This window comes from Procambarus clarkii, chromosome 39 (genome assembly GCF_040958095.1).
Source record: "Procambarus clarkii isolate CNS0578487 chromosome 39, FALCON_Pclarkii_2.0, whole genome shotgun sequence".
NCBI classification, from domain to species: domain Eukaryota; kingdom Metazoa; phylum Arthropoda; class Malacostraca; order Decapoda; family Cambaridae; genus Procambarus; species Procambarus clarkii.
Window position 1 is genome coordinate 24403204 of NC_091188.1, and position 15984 is coordinate 24419187.

General features: G+C 46.9%; 2 protein-coding genes across 2 annotated transcripts; both read right to left on the minus strand.

Moving 5' to 3' along the window:
- Nucleotides 1–13304: 13304 nt before the first annotated feature.
- LOC123760437 (mRNA decay activator protein ZFP36L3-like) lies at nt 13305–14387 on the minus strand. Its single transcript, XM_045746124.2, has one exon. The coding sequence runs from the start codon at nt 14385–14387 to the stop codon at nt 13305–13307; it is 1083 nt and encodes a 360-aa protein (XP_045602080.2).
- Nucleotides 14388–14491: 104 nt separating this feature from the next.
- LOC138372633 (mRNA decay activator protein ZFP36L3-like) lies at nt 14492–14980 on the minus strand. The gene has a single exon (XM_069338129.1). The coding sequence runs from the start codon at nt 14978–14980 to the stop codon at nt 14492–14494; it is 489 nt and encodes a 162-aa protein (XP_069194230.1).
- Nucleotides 14981–15984: the final 1004 nt, after the last annotated feature.

Sequence of the window (15984 nt, forward strand, 5' to 3'; positions counted from 1 at the left end):
GTGACAGTGAAGATTCAACTTGTGACTGAGAGGGTGCAACTTGTGACAAATCGTGCCACTTGTGACAATGAGGGTCCCACTGGTGGCAGTGAGGGTGCTACATGTGACAGTGAGGGTGCCACTTGTGATAGTGAGGGTGCAACATGTGACAGAGAGGGTGCCACTTGAGAGAGAGTGAGGGGTGCCACATGTGACTGTGAAGGTGTCGTTTGTAACAGTGAGGGGTGTCACTTGTGACAGTGAGGAGGCCACTTGTGGCAGTGAAGGTGCTACTTGTGACAGTGAGGGGGGCCACATGTGACAGTGAAGGTGCCACATGTGACCGTAAAGGTGCCACATGTGACAGTGTATGTGCCACTTTTGACAGTGAGGGTGCCATTTGTGTCAGTGAAGGTTCCACATGTGACAGTGATAGTGCACCATATGACAGTGAAGGTACAACATGTGACAGTAAAGGTGCCACAAGTTACAGTGAAGGTGCATCATGTGACTGTGAAGGTGCCACTTGTGACAGTGAGGGTGCCACTTGTGACAGTGAGGCTGACACATGTAACAGTGAAGGTGCCACATATGACAGTGAAGGTGCCACATGTGACAGTGAAGGTGCCACATGTGGCAGTGAAGGTGCCACTTTTGACAGTGAGGGTTCCACATGTGACAGTGAAGGCTCCACTTGTGACAGTGAAGGCTCCACTTGTGACAATGAAGGTTCCACAAGTGACAGTGACGGTGAAACTTGTAAGTCAGGGTGAAACATGTTACAGTGAAGGTGACACTTGTGACAGTGAATTTGTCGTTTGCGACAGTGAGTTTGCTATTTGTGACAGTGAGTGTGCCACTTGTGATAGTGAGTGTGCACTTGTGACAGTGAAGGTGCCACTTGTGGCATTGAGGATGCCACTTGTGACAGTGAATGTGCCGCTTGTGACAGTAAAGTTGCCACTTGTGGCAGTGAGAGGTGCCACTTGTGGCAGTGAAGGTGCCCCATGTGACAGTGAGAGTTCAACTTGTGGCAATGAGGGTGCCACTATTGACAGTTACAGTGCCACTTGTGACAGTGAGGTGCCACTTGAGACGATGAGGGGTGCCACATGTGACAGTGGGGGTGCCACTTGTGACAGTGAAGGTGCCACATGTGATAATGAGGGTGCCACTGGTAACAGTGAGGATGCCATTTGTGACAGTGAGTGTGCTATTTGTGACAGTGAGTGTGCTATTTGTGACAGTGAGTGTGCCACATGTGACAGTGAGTGTGCCACTTGTGACAGTGAGGGTGCCACTAGTGACAGTGAGGGAGCCACTTGTGACAGTGAGGATGCAACTTGAGGCATTGAGGGTGCCATTTGTGACAGTGAAGGTCCCATTTGAGTCAGTGAGTGGGCCACTTGTGACAGTGAGGGTGCCACTTGTGACAGTGAGTGTGCCACTTGTGGCAGTGAGGGTGCCACGTGTGAGTGAGAGTGCCACTTGTGACAATGAGGGTGCCACTTGTGGCAGTGAGGGTGCCACGTGTGAGTGAGAGTGCCACTTGTGACAATGAGGGTGCCACTTGTGGCAGTGAGGGTGCCACGTGTGAGTGAGAGTGCCACTTGTGACAATGAGGGTGCCACTTGTGGCAGTGAGGGTGCCACGTGTGAGTGAGAGTGCCACTTGTGACAATGAGGGTGCCACTTGTGGCAGTGAGGGTGCCACGTGTGGCAGTGAGGAGTGCCACGAGGGTGCCACGCGAGGGCCACATTACCGTCGGGTCAACATTAATTTCCTGTCATCACCTGAGTAAATTTGATGGTGGCGAGGGATCATCAACACCTACACTAATACACCTACACTGCCTCCAGTGTGTCTGGTGCTGCCCTTTCCTGTCTGTCGGCGGGTATTGTACACCTGCGTGTGTATGTGTGGGTGTGGGCTGCTGTTGGTGCACCTGCATATGTATGTTGTGACTATGGGCGGTTTTGTGTGTGGGGGCGGGTGTTGTGGGTGTGGGAGGGTGTTGTGGGTGTGGGCGGGTGTTGTGGGTGTGGGAGGGTGTTGTGTGTGTGGGCGGGTGTTGTGGGTGTGGGAGGGTGTTGTGGGTGTGGGAGGGTGTTGTGGGTGGTGTGGGTGTGGGTGTGTTAGTGTACTCGCGTGTGTATGTTGTGTGTGTGGGTGGGTGGTAGAGTACCCGCATGTATGTGCACCTGGTGATAGTGTTGTGGATGACTTCTCGAGCGCGGTGGTGCACGAGGAGCACTGGACAGCTGGGTGGTGCAGTGTGTACACCTGTGTGGTACAGTGTGTACACCTGGGTGGTACAGTGTGTACACCTGGGTGGTGCAGTGTGTACACCTGGGTGGTGCAGTGTGTACACCTGGGTGAGTAGTGGAAAGAGAGACAATGACCGGCCATTTTCATTTTCCCAAGCCGGTCATTGAATCGTGGGGGGGGGGGTCATATTTTTCTCCATGCCAGTTATTGAGCAGTGATTATTTTCGTGGATGTCGACGGCCGGACATTGAGTTGTGATTTTTTTCTGCGAATGTCGAAGGCCGGTGTATGAGTCGTGATATAGTGATATATTATCCATGGATTTCAATGGTCTGCCTTTGGCCCCAGACTATGTGCACCATGGGGATTAAAAGGCTGCCTCCCGTTGCACTTAAATTTCTTTACCTCGGTGACCCTGCACAGACTATTGTTAATGGTAAATGACATCAGTCAATCGGTCATCTCCCCTGAATAACTGACATTGTGTTGGATCAACACAGATCAATTCCAACTGACATTGTGTTAGAATTGATCTGTGTTGTTTACCATACCGTTCATATCGTTATTATACGTATAGGATGCCATACCTGTGACAGGTAAAAACATGCTTTTTAAAAAAAAAAAAAAAGCGCCATATGTCGCAAGAAAGAGCAACACACGTTATACTAAATATGTTACAATTCCATTTCAATGTTTCAGATTGCATTGATAAATTGAATTTTCAAAGATTTCGATTTATTTTCATTTTGATTTAATTATTATGTGACATTGCTTTGAAATTGAGCTGTGTTGTCTATAATACAGTTTATTTCATGAGTACAATTTATTTTTAATTCTTTTACTGTTTTCATTTCGTTTTTTTTTAACTGTTCTTTTTATTTTTCAGTGAAAGGAACATTTAGATCATTTGATGTTCCCGTTTTTCTGATGGGAGCATCAGCTCAGTTGGGAACGCATTGAAAGAGGGAGTGGAGAATGGTGGGGAGGACGAGGGGACGGGCAGGGGGTAATAGTGGGGAGGAAGAGGGGACGGGTGAGTTGGAGATGGTGGGGAGGATGAAGTGGATAGGGGAGTGGAGAATGGTGGGAAGGGCAAGGGGACAGGGGAGTGGGGATGGTAGGGAGGACGAGGGACGAGGGAGGGGGGGATGGTGGGGAGGATAAGAGGAAGAGGGAGTGGGGGATGGTGGGGGTGGACGAGGGGACGGGGGAAGTGGGGAATGGTTGGGAGGATGAAGAGACAGTGGAGTTGGGAATGGTGGGGACACGGGGACAGGGAAGGTTGCTGTGGCATCAGCCTACTTGGTACCTGCTTGTTGGGGTTCTGTGAGTTCTTCTACTCCCCAAGCCTGGCCCGAGGCCAGGCTCGACCAGTGAGAGTTTGGTCCACCAGGCTGTTGCTTGGAGCGGCCCGCAGGGTCACATACCCCACCACAGCCCGGCTGATCCGGAACGTCTCTTAGAAAACAGTCCAGTTTTCTCTTGAAGATGTCCACGGCTTGTAACGGCAGTATTTCTTATAGTCGCTGGGAGGACGTTGAACAACCGCGGACCTCTGATGTTTATACAGTGCTCTCTGATTTTGCCTATGGCACCTCTGCTCTTCACTGGTTCAATCTTGCATTTTCTTCCATATCGTTCACTCCAGTACGTTGTTATTTTACTGTGTAGATTTGGGACCTGGCTCTCCAGTATTTTCCATGTGTATATTATTTGGTATCTCTCTCGTCTCCTTTCTAGAGAGTACATTTGGAGAGCTTCGAGACGATCCCAATAATTTAGGTGTTTTATCTCGTCTATGCGTGCCGTATATATTCTCTGTATTCCCTCTATTTCAGCAATCTCTTCCTGCTCTGAAGGGGGAAGTGAGTACTGAGCAGTACTCGAGACGGGACAACACAAGTGACTTGAAGAGTACAACCATTGTGATGGGATCCCTGGATTTGAAAGTTCTCGTAATCCACCCGATCATTTTTCTGGCTGACGCGATATTTGCTTGGTTATGCTCCCTATACGTTAGATCGTCGGACATCATTATTCCCAAATCCTTGACATGCTGTTTTTCTACTATGGGAAGATTCGATTGTGCTTTGTACCCTGTATTATGTTTCAGATTTTCATTTTTGCCGTACCTGAGTACCTGAAATTTATCACTGTTAAACATCATGTTATTTTCTGCTGCCCAATCGAAAACTTTGTTGACATCTGCTTGTAGTTTTTCAATGTCTTCAGTAGAGGTAATTTTCATGCTGATTTTTGTGTCATCTGCAAAGGATGACACGAAGCTGTGTCGTGTATTTTTGTCTATATCAGATATGAGAATAAGGAACAGTAGCGGTGCAAGGACTGTACCTTGAGGTACAGAGCTTTTAACATCGCTTGGACTCGATTTTATCTGATTGACTGTTACTCTTTGTGTTCTGTTCAACAGGAAATTGAGTATCCAGCGTCCTACTTTTCCAGTTATTCCCATTAACCTCATTTTGTGAGCTATCACCCCATGGTCACATTTGTCGAACGGCTTCTTGAGGTTATCTTGAGATGATTTCGGGGCTTTTAGTGTCCCCGCGGCCCGGTCCTCGACCAAGCCTCCACCCCCAGGAAGCAGCCCGTGACAGCTGACTAACACCCAGGTACCTATTTACTGCTAGGTAACAGGGGCATTCAGGGTGAAAGAAACTTTGCCCATTTGTTTCTGCCTCGTGCGGGAATCGAACCCGCGCCACAGAATTACGAGTCCTGCACGCTATCCACCAGGCTACGAGGCCCCTAGGCCCCACCAAGCCCCGAGGCTTTGCAAAGTCTGTGTATACAACATCTGCATTTTGCTTTTCTTCTAGGGCTTCTGTAATTTTGTCATAGTGGTTGAGTTACTGTGACAGACAGGATCTTCCCGCTCTAAATCCATGCTGTCCTGGGTTGTACAATTCATTGTTTCCATAAAACTAGAAATTTAATTCCTAATCACTCTTTCAAACTCTTTTATTATGTGTGATGTTAGTGCAACTGGCCTCTAATTTTTTGCCAAGGCTTTACTGCCCCCTTGTGCAACGGAGCTATATCTGCAGATTTAAATGCTGCTGATATCTCCCCTGTATTCAGGCTCTTTCTCCATATTACGCTGAGTGCTCTCGCTACTGGTACTTTACATTTCTTTATGAATATTGAATTCCATGAGTCAGGCCCAGGAGCTGAATGCGTAGGCATATTGTCACTTTCTCTTTCAAAGTCTTCCGAGTTTGTGGTAATATCCGTTATATTATCTGAAGCTTGAATGTCATTCATAAAGAAACTGTCTGGGTCATCAACTTTCATGTTGTTTATTGGTGTGCTAAACATAGCCTCATACTGGCTTCTTAGAATTTCACTAATCTCTTTGTTGTTACCTTCATTTGTAATTAACGGTCCGATACTGGTCGAGGTTTTTTATTTTTATTTTGCGAATGTGAAAACATATTTCGTATTTTTCCTTATCTCTTGTATAGCTTTCTGTTCCAATTCCATTTCCTCAAACTCATATGATCGCTTCAATGTTTGTTCTATTTCTTCGATCTCCCTGCTTAGGCTTATTTTCCTTGCTTGTGATAGTTGTGTCTGCCGAAGTATTTCCGTTATTTTGTTTTCCTTCTCCTGTACAGTCGTCTGCGTTCTCTTTCTAGAGTGGTCCTCTTTCTGCCCCTCCTCACAGGCACGTACGTGCTTCAAGCAGACCTTGTAAGATTAAGCTGTCAGTTGAGCTATTCCCTGTGTGGGAGTTTTGTCGCTTAAGACCGTCTCCCATTGAATGGTTGCAAGGTCTACAATTATTTTTTCCCAATCGATCCTCTTATTGTTGAAATTGAATTGATTGAATATTCCTTCTCGCTTGTTGGGTCTCTTAGACCTACTACCGTTATTTATGCTAGTTTGCACTTCAATGAGCTTATGGTCTGAGTATGAAGTATCTGAGATTGTGATGTCTCTGATTAGTTCATCATTGTTTGTGAATAACAAGTCTAGTGTGTTTTCGTTCCTAGTTGGTTCTGTAATCTGTTGATTGAGCGAGAATTTGTCACAGAATTTCAAAAGTTCTCTGACCTGTGGTTGGTTATTTCCCGGGTCATTCCCTGCTATGATATTTGTGTTTGCCATTCTCCATCTTAGACTCGGTAAATTGAAATATCCAAGGAAGATAAGTATCTGGAGCTGGGTTTGCTAGGTAATCAAGTATGTTCTCTACTTTGTGCATCTGCTCTGTGAATTCCTCAACCGTTGTATCTGGCGGTTTATATATTAGAATAATAATTAGGTTTCGTTTCTCCACCTTAATTCCAAGTACCTCTACCACCTCATTAGTTGATTTTAGTAGTTCTGTGCATACCAGGTCCTCTTTAATATACAGATCCTACTCCTCCATTTGACTTAGTTTTTCTATCACATCTATATAAATTATAATTTGGAATCCAGATTTCAAGATCCATGTAATCTTTTGTATGAGTTTCCGTGAATGCCCCATATATTGAGTTTGACTCTAATAGGAGGCCATTTATGAACTTAACTTTATTTCTTGACTTTGGCTTTAAACCTTGAATGTTTGCAAATATGAATGATTGTCCATATTGTGTGTCACTTCTGGAAGGTTTTGGTAGTTCTCCCTCCTCTCTACCCTGACCCAGGGTGTGTTGTTGTGGCAATTGTTTGTCCAGTTTTGGAAGTGATACTAGGGAGTGTGGTAGTCTCTGTGTAGTTGGGGGCTGTAGTATGTGTGGGCTTGATGACGAACCGTAGTCCATTCTTGGGCATTTCCCCCTCTCCATCCGTACTCCTGCCACGTTTCTGCCTACCTCTAAAAAAAATTCAGGCTATTATATTGTCTTCCTCTCTTATATAGCGCTGTGTACCTCTGACGTGGAAATCAGGGCAATGAAGATCGTAGCATTTCCTCTCATTAACTGAGAGTTTGCATAACTTAGGGTGAAAATATCTACATTCTGTATCAAAACGACATCTGCCTTTCCCTAACCAGTTTCGGTATTTCCGTGAGTGCATGAATGAGCATCCCGTGCCTCTGGGTCCATATCTACACTGTCCTTTTGCATAATACCTTCAAATATTTTCATCTGTGATTGTATTATTCTTGTTTGTACCCATGCACGACTTGGCTACCTCTGTGTTTTTTGTTCCAACTTTCTCGTTTCTGCATTCATTCTCGGTATTGCCCTTATCTTTCTCCTTGTTCCTTTCGTCTTTATCATTTGTGTTCTCATTCGTCTCATTTTTTCTCTCCTTATTCATATCACCAGTTTGCTCTACAATATTGCCTTTCACAATATTGCCTATCAGCAATGCGCGCATGCATTGCTGAGCCACAGCAATGTGTGGCCGGGTACAGCTAGTTAGTAATAAAAATATAAGAATGAAGGTAACTGCAGAAGGCCTATTGGGGCGTACGAGGCAGCTCCTCTCTCTCTCTCTCTCTCTCTCTCTCTCTCTCTCTCCATCTTATCTCATTCATATATATGTATGAAATTGGATGGATATATATGTATGTTGTATGAGATTCAATCTTATTGTTACGGCCCTACTGGGACGCAACTGGGTTCTCCTCTGATGGTAGTAGAGTTTGGGAATCCGGCCCCAAGTTAGTAGAGGCTTTCAAGGGGGGGTATTCCAGTAACGCAAGTTAAATTAAAGGGGGAGGGATACAAATGTTCCAGTTTTTCTGATATATTTACCACCACCATATATAAATAAATAACAGTCGCACGCGGGGATTATTACTACACTTATGTACAGTTGCGTCTTCCTCCTGAAGACACTGGATGCTCAACGATGCTCACTCTGGGTAGCCCTGGTTCCTTCTTCCATGGCCCACGATGAATCCACTATGACTCTATGACGAATCTACCCTAGCCACAGGCCAGTCCAAATCACAGTCCCACTGGGTGCTTCGTCGTGGAGGCCTTCAACCACAATCCAGCCTGTAGCTGGCAGGTACCAATCAGCTCCGCTGTGTAGGCCACTCCACGACCGATACTTAGGGTTGCGAGCCCTAGCCAGGAGCCTCGTGTGACTCGCTGGTCACTCTCCTCACACAGCATCACAGTGGCTAGTCTCTTCCACCAGCCAGCCCCGGATAAGGCGATACCCGACACTGCCACGCCTCAGGCAGGCTATTACACTCTCAACAGAGTTCGTCCGGGGGTGACTCACGGCTTCTTCAGCAGACTGGTGAAGAGACCTTGGCTGCCTTGGGTAGACTGATCCATCGTCCAACACAGCAGTCCCAGGTCGACTCTGCAATCAGATACGTCATTAATACTGGGACGCTCTAGGGAACCTCACTTACAAGCTTAGACACAAACGTCCACCTCTTCACTCCATAGATGGCGTTGCTGTCTAAGCGCCACCTCACTAGAGGTCAGCGGCGGCTATGTTATGAGCTGATTAAGACAGGAATCCAGCACGTATTGCCGGCGTCTCTCGTCATCACTAGATGGCGTCGTCCATTTGGAGGGGGTTTCAGGGAGCGGACTCACAGATGGCGTTGTTGTCACTGCTCCGTGCTCCGACGATGGACTCGGGTCCGTAACACTTATCCAACCTACGCTTCAAACAATACAGGGTCCCCATTTCCAATAGTAGTTTACAATAATAGTTTATATTAAATAGCTTACATTCTAGATTTACACACAACTATAACTGTAACTATGACCCACTAGTAGTTACCGTACATCTGGCAGCTGAGCAGATAAGTACCTGTGTTCATAGGTTAGTAAACTTTACTCCGATCTATCAAATAGCTGAGCAAATGTCGCATCGCAGTTCATCCATTCGTCTATCCTGCTGATCGAAACTCACCAGGATGTTCGCCACTATATTCATAGTTTAATCACTCTCAAACCTCAAAAATCCTAATCTTGCTACACAAATCAGCTAACATGTTTCTAAACCAACAGGCGTAAATACATACATTCATACCTACACATACTCCACAACCCATACATGCATAGAGAATAGCCTGTTTTGCCACCATAGCCCCATTAATGAGATGTAATTTATACCATATTAATTCCTAAAATGTATTAAGCACAAGATTTCAGTAACCCCACTGCTCATTCACCCCAAGTTATCTTAAAATTTTATACGGTTAATTCATATTAATGCATACCAATCAGCAAGGTAACCCTATTATTCAAGCAAGTCCAAATTATTATTAAATACCCGTATTATATTCAAACACATACATTTTATTCATACATATAAACATACATTCATACATACATACATGTATGTATATATACAGACGTACATATATACACCCATAGTTAATAATCCCATTTTATATAAATGACACCTCTATTTAGACAGGTGTAATTAGTTGAACCCTAAACCCTTTTTTTTCAATTATCGGTCATATTCTAGCAATAAATAAAGGGTACATTCCTCCCAATAATCGTTCAGTTGATAATACCCATAATATTTATGCCTAACAATCAAAGAGATTAATATATAATTTAAGCAACTCCGAATAATATATCGCAAATTACCCTATTTATACCTATCCTATCCTAGTCTAAACCAATCCTACACTATCCTATCCTATCTTAATCCTGCCCTGCCCCAATCCAATTTATCTAAACCTACCCATACTCCTTAAGATCCCTACCTATCATAGCCAAAATTCTATCTTATCCTAACCTATCGTAGTCTAAACTTACCCTACACTAACCTATCGAAATTCTGCCCTGCCTAAATCCAATCTATCCAAACCTACCCATACACATATCAGATCCTTACCTATCATGACCGGGAGCCGGCCGACCGGGAGCCGGACGACCGGGAGCCGGACGACCGGGAGCCGGACGACCGGGAGTCGGCCGACCGGGAGCCGGCCGACCGGGAGCCGGACGACCGGGAGCCGGACGACCGGGAGCCGGACGACCGGGAGCCGGACGACCGGGAGCCGGACGACCGGGAGCCGGTAGGCCGAGCGGACAGCACACTGCGCTTGTGATACTGTGGTCCTGGGTTCGATCCCAGGCGCCGGCGAGAAACAATGGGCAGAGTTTCTTTCACCCTATGCCCCTGTTACCTAGCAGTAAAATAGGTACCTGGGTGTTAGTCAGCTGTCACGGGCTGCTTCCTGGGGGTGGAGGCCAGGCCTCGGGGACACTAAAGCCCCGAAATCATCTCAAGATAATCTCAAGATAATCATAGCCAAAAAACTGTCCTATCCTAACCTAATCTATCCTAGTCTAAACTAACCCTACAGTAACCTATCCTAATCCTGTCCTGCTCCAATCCAAAACCTAACTTGCCCTATCCTATCCTATCCTAACATATCCTATCCTAATCTAACCCTGACCCAATCCAATTCTAGCCTATCCTAACTACACCTATCCTGTCCTATCTCAACATATCATAGCTTTGCTAGTCCTTCTTTAGTTATATTAAGAGTTATATATACCTACATTCATAATTTAAAAATAAAAACGCACAAAGTATGACATTTCCACGCAAATGTGCCATTTACGCACAAACATATCATTTTCACACAAAATATAATATTTACAAGCAAAATTTATAACTCACGAAATATATCATTTACTCACAAAATATGTCATTTACACACCAAATATACCATTTATATACTAAATATGCCAGTTGCACACAAAAATATACCAGTTACACAAATACTGCATATCCACTCAGAGTATGACATTTACACAAGTAGGGTGTTTGTACAAATATAGCAAATTGCTTATACACTCATACAAACGAAAATGCACTCTCATTAAATTTTCACAATTACATAAACATAATTTTCACAAAACTCCACACACACAGACACATAACCCAAATACACTTTCCCAATTGCTCATTAAGATTTTTTTTTCAGATAACATTGTACAGAATTTACACATATACACAATTTGCGCGAAAAATAGTTTAATCAGTTCCACATCACCAATTAAATCACAATTTGCATATATACACATTTCGCACAAAGATGATTATAAAACATGGACAATTAATAATCAACGTGTGGAACTGATACACATCTTTGCACAATTAATACACTCCAAACTTCTAAATAAATGTACTAATTGCACAAATGTTAATCAATATACAACAGGCGCAAATACACAATTCCTCCATATACAATCAAACAACATGCCCAATTAATACACAAATCGCACAGTTATTACACATCTTTCATAATTATTACACAACTTGCATCAATACAATCAAATACATATTCCAGCACAAAATACATGCAATACACAACTAGCTCAAATATGTAAAATACACAACTAGCATTAATACACAATTCACACACGTACAATTAAATTACAACACATACACAATTAATACACAACACGCACAAATATAATCAATACACAACTAGCACAAAATATGATCAATACATAACTAGCACACATACATGAAATACACAGTTACACTTACAAAACACATGTAATTAATACACAACTTGCACAGACAATACACAATTTGCAGGAATATGATCAATACATAATAACAATCATCATACAACATGTGCAGAAAACTATCAATACATAACCTGCACAATTAATACACAACTTGCACAATTATAATCATTGTGCTATATGGGCACACTGCACCCTATGGCCTCAGGCAGCATGGGGGATCAAGGCACCTTTTGGCCTCCAGGCAGCATGAGCTCTAGGTAGACATGTGAGTTCTAGGCAGCAAGTGGGCTCCAGCCAGCATCTGGGCTCCAGCCAGCATGTGGGCTCCAGGCGACATGTGGGCACCAGGTAGCATGTGGGCTGCAGGCCGCATCTGGGCTCCAGGAAGCCATTGGGCTCCAGGCATCAAGTGGGCTCCAGGCAGCAAGTGGGCTGCAGGCAGCAAGTGGGCTCCAGGAAGCAAGTGGGTTCCAGGCCGCATGTGGGCTCCAGGAACCAAGAGGCTCTGGGCAGCATGTGGGCTCCAGGCAGCAAGTGGGATCCAGGAAACATGTGGGCTCTAATGAGCATGTGGGTTCCAGGCAACATGTGGTCTCTAGGGAGCATGTGGGTTCAAGGCAACATGTGGGATCTAGGGAGCATGTGGGCTCCAGGCAGCAAATGGGCTCCAGGCCGCATGTGGGCTCTAGGGAGCATGTGGGCTTCAGGCAGCATGTAAGCTCTAGGGAGCATGAGGGCTAAAGCAGCAAGTAGGCTCCAGGCAGCAAATGGGCTCTAGGCAGCATGTGGGCTCCAGGCAGCAAGTGGGCACCTGGCAGCAAGTGGGCTCCGGGTATCAAGTGTGCTCCAGGCAGGAAGTGGGCTTCAGGCAGCATGTGGGCTTCAGGCAGCATTTGGGCTCCAGGAAGCATGTGAGCTTAAGGCCCATTGTGGGATCCACGCAGCATGTGGGCTCAAGGCAGCATGTGGGCTCCAGGCAGCAAGTGAGCTTCAGGCAGCATGTGCACACCAGGAAGCTAGTGGGCTTCAGGGAGAATGTGGGCTCCAAGCAGCAAGTGTGCTTCAGGCAGCAAGTGGGATTCAGGAAGAATTTGGGCTGCGGGCAGCATGTGGGCTCCAGGCAGCATGTGGGCTCCAGGCAGCATGTGGGCTTCAGGCCAGCATGTGGGTTCCAGGCAGCATGTGGGCTCCAGGAAGATTTTTGGGCTCCAGGCAGTATGTGGGCTCAAGACAGCATGTGGGCTCCAGGCAGCATGTGAGCTCCAGACAAAATGTGAGCTCCAGAAAGCAAGTGGGTTTCAGGCATCATGTGGGTTCCAGGCAGCATGTGGACTCCAGGCAACATGTGGGCTCCAGGCAGCATGTGAACTCCAGGCAACATGTGGGCTGTAGACAGTATGTGGGCTCTGGCAGCATGTGGGCTCCAGACAGCATGTGGACTCTTGCAGCATGTTGGCTCTGGCAGCATGTGGGCTTAGAAGCATGTGAGCTCCGCATGTGGACTCCAGGCAGCAAGTGGGCTTCAGGCAGAATGTTGGCTCTAAGCAGCAAGTGTGCTTCAGGCAGGAAGTGGGCTTCAGGCAGCATGTGGGCTTCAGGCAGAATTTGGGATGCAGGAAGCATTTAGCCTCCAGGCAGCATGTGGGCTCCAGGGAGCACGTAGGTTCCTGGCAGCATGTGGGCTCCAGGCAGCATTTGGGCTCCAGGCAGCATGTGGGATCCAGGCAGCAAGTGGGCTCCAGGTAGCATGTGGGCTCCAGGTCGCATGTGGGCTCCAGTCACCTTGGGGGCTCCAGGCAGCATGTGGGCTCCAGACAGCAAGTGGGCTCCAGGAAGGAAATGGGCTCCAGGCAGCAAGTGGGCTTCAGGCAGAATGTGGGCTCCAGGCAACATGTGGGCTCCTGGCAGCATGTGGGCACCAGGCAGCATGTGGGCTCGAGTCAGCATGTGGGCTCCAGGCAGCACGTGGGTTCCAGGCAGCATGTGGGCTCCTGGAAGTATGTGGGCTCCAGGCAGCATTTCGGCTCCAGGCAGCATGTGGGTTCCAGGCAGCATGTGGGTTCCAGACAGCAATTGGGCTCCAGGCAGCAAGTGGGCTTCTGCAGGCAGCATGTGGGCTCCAGACAGCATTTGGGCTCCAGGCAGCATGTAGGCTCCAGGAAGCATGTGGTCTCCAGGCAGCAAGTTTGCTCCAGGCAGCAAGTAGGCTTCAGGAAGCATGTGGGCTCCAGGTAGCAAGTGGGCTGCAGGCAGCATGTTGGCTCCAGGCAGCAAGTAGGCACCAGGCAGCAAGTGGGCTCCGGGTATCAAGTGTGCTCCAGGCAGGAAGTGGGCTTCAGGCAGCACGTGGGCTTCAGGCAGCATTTGGACTCCAGGCAGCATGTGGGCTTCAGACACATTGTGGGCTCCACGCAGCATGTGGACCCCAGGCAGCAAGTGAGCTTCAGGCAGCATGTGGACTCTAGGTTGCAAGTGTGCTCCAGGCAGCAAGTGGGCTTCAGGCAGCATGTGGGCTGCAGGCAGCATGTTGGCTCCAGGAAGCAAGTAGGCACCAGGCAGTAAGTGGGCTCCGGGAATCAAGTGTGCTCCAGGCAGGAAGTGGGCTTCAGGCAGCATGTAGACTTCAGGCACATTGTGGGCTCCACGTAGCATGTGGGCTGCAGGCAGCATGTTGGTTCCACGCTGCAAGTGTGCTCCAACCAGCATGTGGGCTCCAGGCAGCAAGTGGGCTCAAGGCAGCATGTGGGCTTCAGGCAGCACGTGGGCTCCAGGCAGCATGTGGGCTCCAAGGAGCAAGTGGGCTCCAGGCATCATGTGGGCTTCACGCAGCATGTGCGCTCCAGGCAGCATAAGGCTCCAGGCAGCATGTAGGCTTCGGTCAGCATATAGGCTGTAGGAAGCATGTGGTCTCCAGGCAGGAAGTTTGCTCCAGGCAGCAAGTAGGCTTCAGGCAGCATGTGGGCTGCAGGCAGCATGTTCGCTCCAGGCAGCACGTAGGCACCAGGCTTCAAGTGGGCTCCGTGTATCAAGTGTGCTCTAGGCAGGAAATGGGCTCCAGGCAGCATGTGGGCTTTAGGCACATTGTTAGCTCCTCGCAGCAAGTGGGCTGCAGGCAGCAAGTGGGCTTCAGGCAGCATGTGAGCTGCAGGCAGCATGTTCGCTCCAGGCAGCACGTAGGCACCAGGCTTCAAGTGGGCTCCGTGTATCAAGTGTGCTCTAGGCAGGAAGTGGGCTTCAGGCTGCATCTGGGCTCCAGGCAGCATGCGGACTTTAGGCACATTGTTAGCTCCTCGCAGCATGTGGGCTCCAGGCAGCATGTGTTGGATATTTCCTACACCGAATACAACACTGTTGTATTCTCATTACTTATTACTAACTCTATTAATTATTGTAGTAAGTAAAATTAACAACACGTAGAATTCTCATGTACTAATAATTTCATCTGTGCAGTAGGCTAGAATTCTCACGTCACCCGACGCCAGTATTGCGTCAGATTTCATTACAATAAACACATTATATCCAATGTATGTGAGAATTAAATTCGATTCTCTATAACTAAGGCATTCTGTATGATAACTAATTACCGATGGTTTGACCTCCAACTAAAAGCCGAATAGAGCGTTGGAGTCATAGCGATTGTCTAGTAATAAAAGTTAACGTCGCCAGTGAATGCCATGGGGAGACATTAATTCCTCTCCCTTATATATTTACTATCTCTAAATTGGCAAATAATAATATTTTCCTCTTCTAAATAATAAACCCGTCCAGTCTTCAACATTTCAAGCGTAAATGCGAGAAATATTAATGTTCGTGACAATAATTTGTTTTATGAACGCGGGACGCGGCGTGGGTTGAGGAAGCTTACAGTACACGTGGAGAGCCGCTCGGAAGCAGACCTGCTCATACCGTACTCACAAGGAGACGCCATTGCCCAGCCATTAGGGTAGACGTTATCCATCCCCAGATGAAAGTCGCCACTGTGAGGCGTGAATAACCTTGCAGATAATATCTTCAACTGGTGCTGGTGTCAGATAAGGAACCTCTCTAACCTGGTTCTTGACTACACGTGACCGGCCAGTGAAGCGCGCCACGATCCAGGATAGGCTTAGCCGGAGCCTGGAGACGCGAATTTCGGCAATCTTAAAACTTATACAGTGCCCTTTCAGCTAAGTATATTCCCTTTATGTGATGCATCTTGTAAAGTGTTTTGTAGTAGCTGGGTGCTTGACCGTTACGACGCACGATAACATCTAATAACAGGTTATTAAATTTGTCACTTGTAACTCTCAATTTCTTGAATATA

Bases quoted from the DNA above. Each gene is read 5' to 3' on its own strand.
- LOC138372633 (XM_069338129.1), bottom strand. From the start codon at position 14,980: ATGCTGCGAGGAGCTAACAATGTGCCTAAAGTCCGCATGCTGCCTGGA.
- LOC123760437 (XM_045746124.2), bottom strand. From the start codon at position 14,387: ATGCTGGTTGGAGCACACTTGCAGCGTGGAACCAACATGCTGCCTGCA.